We start from the raw sequence: 12,384 nt of genomic DNA, 5'->3' as shown, positions 1-12,384 counted from the left end.
TTAACCCCCAGATTATCTATAATCTGTACAGGGTCACTTAGTGTTTCTTCAGTTTCAGTTTCAATTTATTTATTGACTTATTGTAAATTTACTGTCATGTTTTTGTATTTGTTGGGCTCACTGGAAGAGTAGGCCATCTGTCTTCAACAATAAAATCCCAATCCATTTTTGGCCCAAGCTCCAAGCATGTAGTCATGTAGTAGTGTGCAATTGAAATTTGAAATGATGATGTTAATGTTATCACTTATCACCAGAAAGATGTTATGTTATCGACTTTAAATCGAAACAGTTAAGTGTTTGGTTCATTAAAATTCAAAGGAGTTAGAATTAGGGGTGACCAGATCGGGTATGAGCCAAATAACGAAAGACATGAGCAGAGACTGGCTTGATTCTATGTCGAATATATTCTCCGGTCAATGTATGTTTCATTTATTTCGGGTTTAGCAAATGCAAACAACCCAATCGAATAGTTGTTTAAAAATTTGAATTTTAGCCACGAAGAAAACCGTGAGTCAACCTAAAGAACATGGTATCTATAAATGCCTAAATGAGAAGGTTAATATACGCTCTCCTTTTCTTCTCACATAAACGCCATTTCTCATGCTAGTTTTTGGCTAAAGACTTTTGGCTTGAAAATATATCAAGTATTTGGCCTCTCCTTCATATTGACCCTTATCTTAGTGTCCATTGACTGAAAAGCTTCATAATAGACTGTTTTATAAGATTTAATATGGATGTAAATTAGGGCTATTTACCGATTAAATAAAAAAAAACAAATAATATCAAAACATATCAAAACCAAACCATATTATAAATTTGATTTTCAGATGTCACAAAATCTGAAATTGTTCAGACGTAAACCCGAGTAACAAATAATTGTTACGTTTGTTATGAGTTTTCAAAACAATTTGAATGCCACATTTTCGGCATTAATTATATGAGTGTATCCTATAAATAGTTACTTTTCAGCATTATCTTAAATATATGTAAACAAAACCTTCAAAAACTCTCTAATTTCATGCATTTAATCCGAACACACGGGTATGGGTCTCACCATACCCATATAGCCCTTAAACAAGTTATAACATGTCATTATATTAAAAAATTAATCTCACCATATATTTATTAATTAAAATCCTATAAAATAAAGATATACAAAAAGTTAATATTCGTTTTTTTTAAAAGATGTTATTTATAATTAAGAAACATTTTTATAATAAAAAAATAAACGGGTCATTGATCTTACCAAACCTAGATAGCTTTTAAACTGGTTTATAACATCTCATTTGTTTTCTAAATATATGATTAATTTTCTTATAATAAACAAAATTAAAATCCAAAAAAATAATATAAATATTAAAAACAAATATTGTAAAATAGTCCCGTAACATAAGAGATCAAAGTTAGTAACATATATATTTACCCACTCATGTAACTAAAATATATACAAATCCAAAAGGTTACTCTGTAAAGTAATTATTATTTACTTAATTAATCTATGTCTATAATATATATAAACGAAAATATAAAAATCTTACGTGTCGTGATATGGTCGCTCTCATTTTTTTAGAGTCATCAGATTTGCTTAATTTGTAAATGGAGGTTCTCATGCATTTGACCCGAATTCACAGGTATGAGTCTCATCAAACCCAGATATTTTTTATACGGGGTATAACACCTCATTAAATTAAAAACTAATTTCACCAAATATTTGATATAAAAATCCTATAAAGTATGGATATACTAAAAATTAATATCTGATTTATTTAAAAAAAGATATATATTATTTATAATTAAAAAACCAATTTTATAGTAAAAAAATAAACGTGTCTTGAGTCTCATCAAACTCATATAGCTTTTAAACCGGATTATAACATTTCATCTATTTGTGAAACAATTTATTATTAAACCATAAATATATTATTAACTTTCATACGATAAAAAAATAAAACTTTAAAAAATAAATAAATATCATGAATAAATAATATAAAACAACCCGTAAGTAATTATTATTTATATTGAGTTAATTGCAGCTAAATAATAATAATAATAATAATATTTTATGTAGTAGTGAATTTTTATCAAGTGAAAATGAAATTAAATAAAGAGCAGAGAAGCAAAAGCTGTAGCAGGGAGGCAACCGAGTCGTGATTCTGTGGTTATCGTCTGGTTTCATCGCATGTCTACTAGTAGCATTACATATACATGTATCGGATTCAATACTCAATCGCACCTACATCATCATCATCATCATCATGTTGTACGTATATAATAATATATATAATGCTACCTCAATTTCATTATTATTATTATTATTATTATTAGTTAATTAATGCTTTCTGTGTGAAATTGTTCAGGTTAGGTCTCAATTGAAAGCTAATTATACTCGTTTTCACTTTCGGTTTCAACCGAATCATGCTGAAAGGTGTCTACGGCTCCGGTGTGTTGTGAGTCACGTCCATTCCTATCATCTTATTATTCATTCTAATCTAATATTTTAATCGTTTCGACCTTTATTTTCAAAGCTCCAGCTCAGCTTGGCTAGTGAGTATATTTTCAAACTGCTTGGCTAGTGAGTATATTTTCAAACTTGAACTCTTGCTCGTTTACTATTTATTAATTGTTTTTTATATAATTATCATTTATCATTATATATATATATATAGGGTCAACAGGTTCGTGTTGGAACGGGTCAAAATGGGTTTGGGTCAAAACTCATTTAAGTGACTTTTCATTTCGTTTCAGCACGTAACAGCTCGTTTAAGCGATTTTTCAGTTCGTTTCAGCGCGTAACAGCTCGTTTAAGCGATTTTTCAGTTCGTTTCATTGCGTAACAGCTCGTTTAAGCGATTTTTCAGTTCGTTTCAACGCGTAACAGCTCGTTTAAGCGAGTTTTCAGTTCGTTTCAACGCGTAACAGCTCGTTTAAGCGAGTTTTCAGTTCGTTTCATCGCGTAACAGCTCGTTTAAGCGATTTTTCAGTTCTTTTCAGCACGTAAAAGCTCGTTTAAGCGATTTTTCAGTTCGTTTCAGCACGTAACAGCTCGTTTAAGCGATTTTTCAGTTCGTTTCAGTACGTAACAGCTTTTTTAAGCGATTTTTCAGTTCTTTTCAGCACGTAACAGCTCGTTTAAGCGATTTTTCAGTTCGTTTTAGCACGTAACAGCTTGTTTAAGCGATTTTTCAATTCGTTTCAGTACGTAACAGCTTTTTTAAGCGATTTTTCAGTTCATTTCAGCACGTAACAGCTCGTTTAAGCGATTTTTCAGTTCGTTTTAGCACGTAACAGCTTGTTTAAGCGATTTTTCAGTTCATTTCAGCACGTAACAGCTCGTTTAAGCGATTTTTCAGTTCGTTTTAGCATCTAATAGCTTGTTTAAGCGATTTTTCAGCTCGTTTCAGCACTTAACAGCTTGCTTTAGCGATTTTTCAGTTCCTTTCATCACTTAACAGCTTGTTTTAGCATGTTTTTGCTTCATTGTTGTCGACTTTTCAGTTTCGGTTAATTTGCCGATTTTGTTTTGAACGAGGACAACGGACGAAACGTTTTAGTTTTTCTACATTTTTTGTTTTATTTTTTGAGTTATGATTTTTTTATTAATTTTTTTGAATATTTTTTGATGATTTCTATTAAAATCAAAATCCCTCAAAAAAAAATTCAAAAAAAACAAATAAAAAATCATAACTCAAAATATAAACGAATAACGAAAAAAGTATAAAAACCAAAATATTTTCGCCGTTAACCTCGTTCATCAAAAAAAAAAAATCCGATAAATTAACCGAAACTGAAATGTCGACGAAAACGAATCAAAAACTTTAATCGACCCGTCTAGTGCGAAAACTCGAAAGAAACCGAAACCCAACCCGTCCAGTGCTAAAACTCGTGTCGGCACGAAAGCTGATCCGAGCCGAAACCTAAACCGATATCGTTCCAATCTAAAACCCATTTCAACCCAAACATGTCACTTTTCCTTAAGACACTAACCCACCTCGACCCATGTAGTTAAATTTGTCAACCCATTTTGACCCAAAAATAAGAATGTGGAATTTCAAGTGACCCATTTTGACCCATTTAATTAAAACCTATGACCCAAATCAACCCATTTGAATTTTAAAACAACCCAAATTGACCCATTTGGAATGGTTTGGGTCAAGGTTGCCACCCCTAATTTTGTATATCTATGTTTATAATTACAGTTTTGAAAATTAGTTTTTATACATATTTATGTTTATTTTACACCTATGTAAATTTGTTAATACATAAATTTTACACATATGTAAACTTGTGATTTATATATGTAATCAAAATTTTTATATAAAATATGATAAAACTACTCTTAAATAATGTTAGATGATTGATGGAAAAGTATGCCAGACCAATGGGAAAGAGTATCCTTAAATAATGTGGTTAACTACTCTGTTAAATAATGTGGTTAACTACTCTGTTCAATGGTATCCTTAAATCTGGTAAGATGCCAGACCAATGGAGGACCAGCGTTGTAGTTCCTATCTATAAGAACAAAGGAGACGCCAATGTTGTGGTAACTACCGAGGAATCAAACTACTAAGTCATACTATGAAGCTATGGGAAAGAGTGATCGAGGTTAGACTTAGACGAGAAACTCAGGTTACGGTGAACCAATTTGGATTCATGCCTTGTCGTTCTACCACAGAGGCAATACACCTTATAAGAAGATTGATGGAAAAGTATAGGGAGAAGAAGCGTGACCTGCATATGGTGTTTATTGACCTAGAAAAGGCCTACGACTCACGACAGGTGCTTTGGGAGTGCTTGGAGGGTAGAGGAGTACCCAGGAAATACATAGAGATAATTATGGATATGTATACCAGGAGTGCAACAAGTGTCCGTGCGCCAGTGGGTGATACTGATTTCTTCCCCGTAGAGGTAGGTCTTCACCAGGGGTCAGCGCTGAGTCCGTTTCTTTTTGCAGTAGTCTTGGACAAGTTGTCAAAGTCGATTCAGGGGACGCTCCCATGGTGCATGATGTTCGCAGACGATATTGTGTTACTTGCTGAGAGAAAACAAGATCTAAACATGAGACTCGAGGAGTGGCGTACAACCTTAGAGACAAAAGGTTTAAGGATCAGTCGATCTAAGACGGAGTACCTACACTGTGCTTTTGGAGGGGCAAATGACAATGAGGAACCACAGATTACCATTGAAGGGCAGGTGGTTCCGCAGGTAACGAGGTTTAAGTATCTAGGATCTTTTGTTCAGAGCGATTGGGAATTAGACAGTGATGTGACCCATCGAGTTCAAGTAGGATGGGGTAGATGGAAAGCAGCCACATGTATATTGTGTGACAAGAGTTTCCCAACTAAACTAAAGAGAAAATTTTATAGGGTTGCAGTTAGACCTGCAATGCTATATGGAACAGATTGTTGGGCCATCAAGAATGCATAAGTGCGGAAGTTGGAGGTAGCAGAAATGAGAATGCTACGTTGGATGTGTGGACACACAAGGTTAGACCGAATAAGAAACGTTGTGTTTCGGGAGAGATTAGGGGTAGCGAACATAGCAGACAAGATAAGAGAGTGGAGATTGAGATGGTTTGGACATGTGAAGAGAAGACAAACGACGAATCCTGTTAGATCAGTAGGAAACACTTTACTATAGAGGGGAGAAGGGGTAGAGGACGACCTAAATTGACTTGGGATGAGAGGATTAAGCAGGATTTGATAGACCTAAACCTCTCCGAGGACATGGTTGAGGATAGGAATTCATGGAGAAGTAGAATTAAAGTTAAGGATTTTTAGGGAGAAAGGAATACCCTAGGGCTTCTATTTACCTTATTTTAGGCACACACCATAATAATATTCTCTCTACATAAATAGTATTAATATTATTATTATTGTTATTACTATTAGTATCATCATCATTATTATTATGATTATTATTAGTATTAGTATTATTACTACTACTGTTGAACTCTGATTTCCTTTGTATTGCTTCATACATATGTATTTTAGAGCCGAGGGTCTCTCTGGAAGCCACCTCTTTATCCATGTGGATAGAGGTACGGTGTGCCTACATCCCACCCTCCACAGACCCTACTTATAGCTATGCAATTGGTGGGACTTCACTGGGTATGATTGATTGATTGACTCTTAAATAATGTTAGTATATAAAAAAATGAAAAAAATGTTTGATTGTTTAGAGTTCCTAACAGTTCTTAACGTTTTTGGAGTTCTTAAATGATACCAACCCTATATATATATATATATATATTTCAATTAGATTTTTATGTATAAAATAATATATTATTTAGTTATTTCTATTTGTTTTCTCATAACATTATAAATATTATTTAATATATATTTTAAAAATTTATAATAATTGACAGGCTCGCGAGCTCGATAAGTGAAGCTCGGGCTCAGGCTCGGGCTCGATCAAGCTTTTTAACAAGCCGATCTCAAGTAGCTCGCGAGCGGCTACTATTTATTAATTATTTTTTATATAATTATAGTTATATATATATATATATAATTAGAATTTTATGTATAAAATAATGCATATTATATAGTTATTTTTATTTATTTCTCATAATATTAAATATATTAATTGATAATTATTAAATATATATTTTAAAATATTATATAAATGACAGGCTCGTTTAGGCTTGTGAGCCGGCTTGAGCTCAATAAGTGAAGCTCAAGCTCGGGCTCGATTAATCTCAGCTTGATCAAGCTTTTTAACCAGCCGATCTCAAGTCGCTCGCGAGTGGCTCAGCTCGTTTGCACCCCTAGTTACAAAGTGTTAGAAGAAGAATGTAGGACAATTTCATGTTTTGAGTGTGTCACATTGATTGAATTGAATGCTCTTTTAGTCAAATTTTAAGTTGAAGATGTTCCTGTGGTTAATCTGCAATTAGAATTCGGCTGTATTGCTAATGTTGACTCGTGACTTCAATGTGCTACATTGATTGCTCTTTTAGTGAACTTTTAGGATGAAATTACTTAATTGAAGATGCTAATGGTGCTACATGTTAATTTGCAATTATAATTTAACAGTGTGTCTAATGTTGACTGACTCTTGGCTTCTACGTCTCACATTGAATGCTATTTTAGTGAAATTTTAAGATGAAATTGTTTACTGAAGATCTTACTGTTTTGACTGCTGGACTGTTAATGTTAACTCTTGACTTCAATGAACTGAATGCCATTTTAGTCAAATTTTAAGATGATTTACTTACCTGAAGATCTTACTGTTGCTGCTGGCGTATTAATCTGCTATTTGAATTTGAATCTGAATATACTGTTAATGTTAACTCACATTCATCTCATCGAATTGAATGCCATTTTAGTGAAATTGCTTACTTGAAGATCTTATTGTTGCTAACATGTGAATTTGCAATCTGAACTTGACTGTATTGCTAATGTTAGCTCTTGGCTTCAAGGTTAGCCTAATGAGTTATCAGATACTTCCAGCAGCTCTATAGGGCAACAAGGTACTGATTAATAAACATAAAGAAGATTCAACAATGCGAGGCTATTATAATTTTCGTATTTTCTGTTTTAGGTTCAGCAGAGATCAATGAAAGTCAACGGAAATCATTCTCATCATCAGAGTATTAACTACTTTTCTTTCATTATTATTGCTCAACGATATAGGCTATTGTATGCTTTATCAGTTAGATATTATTAATTGTTAACTCGTTTCATATATACAAAAGGGTAGACCGATAAAATTAGGTTTTATGATTATCGTCCATGTAATTTTTTGTCAGGATATTGGAAAAGCTTAGAAGATATGGAATTTCAGGGATATTGTCTTATGGGTTACTGAACACTGCTTATTATCTCTCTGCCTTTTTAGTGGCATGGTAAGTAATATTATGTTTTGAACTTGAGGGCCAAATTTGTCAACTGCAGTTGATCATTATTATTGCTCTTCTCATATCTACTTAATGGGAATTATGTTTATTTATGATCTAGGTTCTACATAGCACCAGCACCTGCGAAAATGGGTTATTGGGCAGCTGTTAAAAGGTGATTATTATTGTTATTATTTTATTATTATTTATCATCAATTTACTGTTGGATGAGAATTTGGTGTGAACAATGATGTGCAGATTTGTGAAATTGATGGCAATGGTCTGGGCTGGAAGCCAAGTAACTAAACTAGTGAGAGCTGGAGGGTGAGCTGCTTAATATTTTTTAATATTTATACTTATCACCATCTTAATCTATGAATTTGGTTGTAATGTGCAAAAAAATGAGGTTAAGCGGTCCATTATATGCTTTTAACCGGAAAATAGAGAGATATCACCAACATATGCCTATATAGTTGATATCACCAGGTTTACTAGCCCATTATGTAAGGGTTGCTTATTATGCAGGGCCTTGGCACTTGCACCTATAGTTGATAAAGGTTTAACCTTGTTCATGGCTAAATTCAAGTTCAAATCACAAGCAAAGGTTTGTTGAAATAACGAATTTCCTTTTACTTCATTTTGTTTAACTAATCCTTCTGTTATACTCCTCATTTGAGGAGGCAATATGGGCTGCTGAGCGGGTTGGGTAACGAGTCAAAATGGGTTGGATCAGTGACAGACTTTCTTTTGTCTCTTATTAAAACTAATTACGATTTTAAATATGGTTATAAAAGCTACATTGTTTTAATTATATATAAAAATATGAATAAAATGATTTAGGAGGTTACATAAATTAGAAAATGCACTTTGGGACGTTTGGGTGACACGTCTAAGATACTATATTTTTGGGTGGTGATCGTGTCGGGTTGGATTGGTAAACCCGAATACGACCGTCGACCCATATATTTATTTGTGTAAAAGACGTTAATCCTAAGTTCCTAACCCTGACAATTAAAAATTGTGTGACTTAACGCTACATGTGCAACCAATTTATCTAAACTGGTTTGTAAGCGGGTTGGTGAGTGGAAATGGATTGTAATCAAGTTATACATGGATTAGACATGACAACCAAAAACCTGATCATTTTCGTGTCGGTAATTGCCACCCTAACAGTATAACCAACGTCGACTTGACCGACCCATTCATAGATTAATCATAAATGGTCTCTGAAGTGTTATTTATAACAATATGCAGGCCTTCACTGTGATCGTCGGGTGCTGTTTTGGGTTTGCTGCTGTTCTGTTTATTGTTGTGACGTTGCTTTCGGCATAAACCTTAATCTTTTCTATCTTCAATGAAAACCTTAACTGCCATCTCTCTCGCGATTGGTCATTTTGAATCTTTACAAGGGTATTTATGTCTTTTCCTTCTTTTCGAAATGAGTAAAATGAGTAATTATGTCTATCTATGTCTTTTCCACCTAAAACTCTTTAAATTTGGTTTTTTTGAATTAATATCTGGGGATAAACTTGGCTTTTCAGAATATCCAGTTTACCCTTGTTGATGGGTTCTTAATGTTGTTGTCTGTTTATTTAATCATTTTTTGTATTGATATATGATATGTTATCTAAATAGTATTAACCTATTACATATAATGTTAATACCCACACAGAAACAGTACACACAACCAAAATTGGAAATTTATTTTTAGTCATTGGTTTGGTTTGGTTTGGTTAATCGAGTATTTGGGCCTGACAATGGGCTCAAAATATTAGTTTGGTTGACAACAGGCTCAATATAATAAGTTTGGGCCTTAAAGTTTTGTACCTTGAGCCTTGCACTACTCAAGCTAGTCTTGTTACACTTTTCTGAAGCTCAAGTTCGGCTCAATTCGAGCCTATGATTTTGGGCTCAGGTATATTTCGTATACGGAAATTGAAGCTTGAGATCAGTTCGGCTCGAGCTGATTTGAGAAAATCTTTAAAGGAGCTTAAGTTTAGCTTTATTAGGTAATTAAATGTAGTATTATGTAAATATGTGGTAAATATATAACCAAGTCACTTGTAAAAATTGTAATTACAATTAAAATCAATACAAATGTTATTTACACACTCAAGGGCTTTAATTTGTAATCAGAGTGAAAAGCTCTCTTACAGTGCATACAATTGTGTTTGTCTTCGAAAGCCCGTCACTTATTCGCTTTTACCCGTTTGTCTGTCTCAAAATTTAGTGTCGCCGCTGAATATCAATGTTACATACTCATCAACTTGTCATTCACCTCTTACTACAAATTATATATTCCCCATCTAGATTCCTCGTCCTAGAGGTATTTTTTCTTCGATTTTGTTTACCAACCCCCTCTTAGCTGCCGCTATAAGTAGGGTTTCTTCCTATTTTTTGCATCACCTTGGTTATCACATGGTCAATTGTTTATGCACCCTATAGGTGTCACATGGTTTATGCACCCTATAGGCTATAGTTGTAGCATAGATTAGTACTTGTAGTGGCTAAAGTTATCAGCCTTATCTCATGTTACAAACTGAATAACCGCATCTAAAACTAAAATAACTAACCTAATTCTATTTAAAAATAATCCCAACTTAACATTTATCTCACTATATAATAAAAGAAGATAAGTTACACAAGTGTCACTCATTCAAGACTTATTAACACGTGTCAACCTTATAAGTCATTTGCTGATGTGTGATCCATATAGGTTGTGTACATGTGGTGTTGCATGATGTACAAATTTTTAAAGCAATTTCTCTTTCATTCAAGCATTTTTGGAATCTGGATAGATTCAAATTCTGAAACGGCTCGTATCCTCTCAAATTCTCAAACCAGTTTTTCTTTCTTCAGCTTCCTACTTCCATAAGCAAAAACAATTCAAGATGATTTAAACCCATAATTAGGGTTCGCCATAAATCTTTGTTTTCGATTTGTAGGGTTTACGAAACGCAATTCTGATTACTTGTATAAAAGTTTCCACATCGTTGCCGTAGTTTCTTCTCCGTTAACCACCTGTTGTTGGAGATCAATTGCAGGTATTGTAACATTCGTTACTTTTCAAACCCGGAACCCATTTATTATTATTAAATTTTCTTTGTTCTTTTGTCTCATTTTATTATTTAAACGTTTATTAAAACATAAAATATCGCATTCGTTTAAGTATACGTATTTTGGTTAGTTGTTTTATATATTGGTAACAACTATGAAATTTGTGCAAAATCCACCCCTTAACTAAATTTTATCCACTCTTGCACCCACATCTAAAGACCAAGGACCAAATTGCAAATTATATTCAAAATACCTCCATCATATTCCTTCCCTCCTTTCTCCTTATCATTACCGACGGCCAAGACACCCCCCCATCTTGTGTAACACCCCGGCTTTAAGCGGAATACGCCCGGGTGTAACGTACAGATCACTCATAGCTCGTAACACTATTTAAAGCGGCAATAATTATATCATTAAATTTCATAACGTAACAAGTACACAATTATTCATAATTATAAATAAATATAAAAAAACACTTCATCAAAACATAACAAGTTCTTTATTCAATTATCCTAAGGTATACTAATGATCTTCATCCTTAGCATGTCATCGATTCATCCTGTAGCACGTTGAAAATAATATATTTGTCAACAATTAAGTTGGTGAGTTTTCATAAGTTTTTGAGTACACATACATATATAAACCACGATTCAACATTCGTAATGTAATAAATATCCAAGCGTAAAGTAAATGAAATCAATTAATGTCGTCCTCCCGTTACTTTAGCCGAGCCCGTAGTAATAGGGGAAATGAGAACCACCTTATGAACAACCGAAGTCGTAACGTTAGACCGCGCGGGTACGTCCCGTCGGACCCTCCCACTATGTGTATGTGTATGCGTTTGCGTAACTTCCACCATAAGAATAGTAAACACGTTGCAAGCAAGTTCACGTATAATCATAAACAATATACAAGAATAATATTAACATGTACGCTAATTGTGAATCGGTTTATAAATAAGCACATAACTAACGAGGTAAAACTTCTGACATGCTACACCCCAAAAATATTAAAAGCGTTAAAACGGGGTTATGAAGAACTCACTTGGAATAGGGAAAGCGGTAACGAGGAGATGGTAACGGTTAAAGCAACTAGGTGGTTTCACGAGAAGTCCCAATAATTCGTCCTAGTTATATGGTATAAACAACATAAATATCTAAAGCGAAAAGAATGAACTAAACATGAATATAAAACAAAATAGGTTTATAATAGATTTGGGGATTGTTAGTTTGTTACGTATATTCGAAACGGGTTTTCAAAAGTGTAATTAAAACTTTTATTAGTTTAGTTATTCTTATAAATCGTGTTGGAATATTAAACGAAAACTATATGTTTAACCACTTTATATATATATATATATATATATATATATATATATATATATTCTGAATTATATCCATATATATATATATATATATATATACGAGAATGTCTAATAAACTCTATTTTAAAGGTTTAATGGGGTTCGGTTTAGTTAAACGAGTGTAAACGAT

General features: G+C 33.2%; 1 protein-coding gene across 1 annotated transcript; it reads left to right on the top strand.

Moving 5' to 3' along the window:
* Positions 1–369: 369 nt before the first annotated feature.
* LOC143622042 (uncharacterized) lies at positions 370–9,271 on the top strand. Its single transcript, XM_077093294.1, has 10 exons — positions 370–418; positions 494–555; positions 2,358–2,447; positions 7,423–7,468; positions 7,540–7,588; positions 7,748–7,843; positions 7,956–8,009; positions 8,093–8,158; positions 8,360–8,438; positions 9,089–9,271. Exons 1-10 carry the CDS (start codon positions 370–372, stop codon positions 9,164–9,166), a joined length of 669 nt encoding a protein of 222 aa, XP_076949409.1. The 3' UTR covers positions 9,167–9,271.
* Positions 9,272–12,384: the final 3,113 nt, after the last annotated feature.

This window comes from Bidens hawaiensis, unplaced genomic scaffold (assembly GCF_021521415.1).
Source record: "Bidens hawaiensis isolate Kalapana, Puna unplaced genomic scaffold, B.hawaiensis_p1.1 tig00000326_1, whole genome shotgun sequence".
NCBI lineage: Eukaryota > Viridiplantae > Streptophyta > Magnoliopsida > Asterales > Asteraceae > Bidens > Bidens hawaiensis.
Note: the sequence above shows the minus strand (reverse complement) of the source record. Positions and strands in the feature narration are given on the sequence as shown.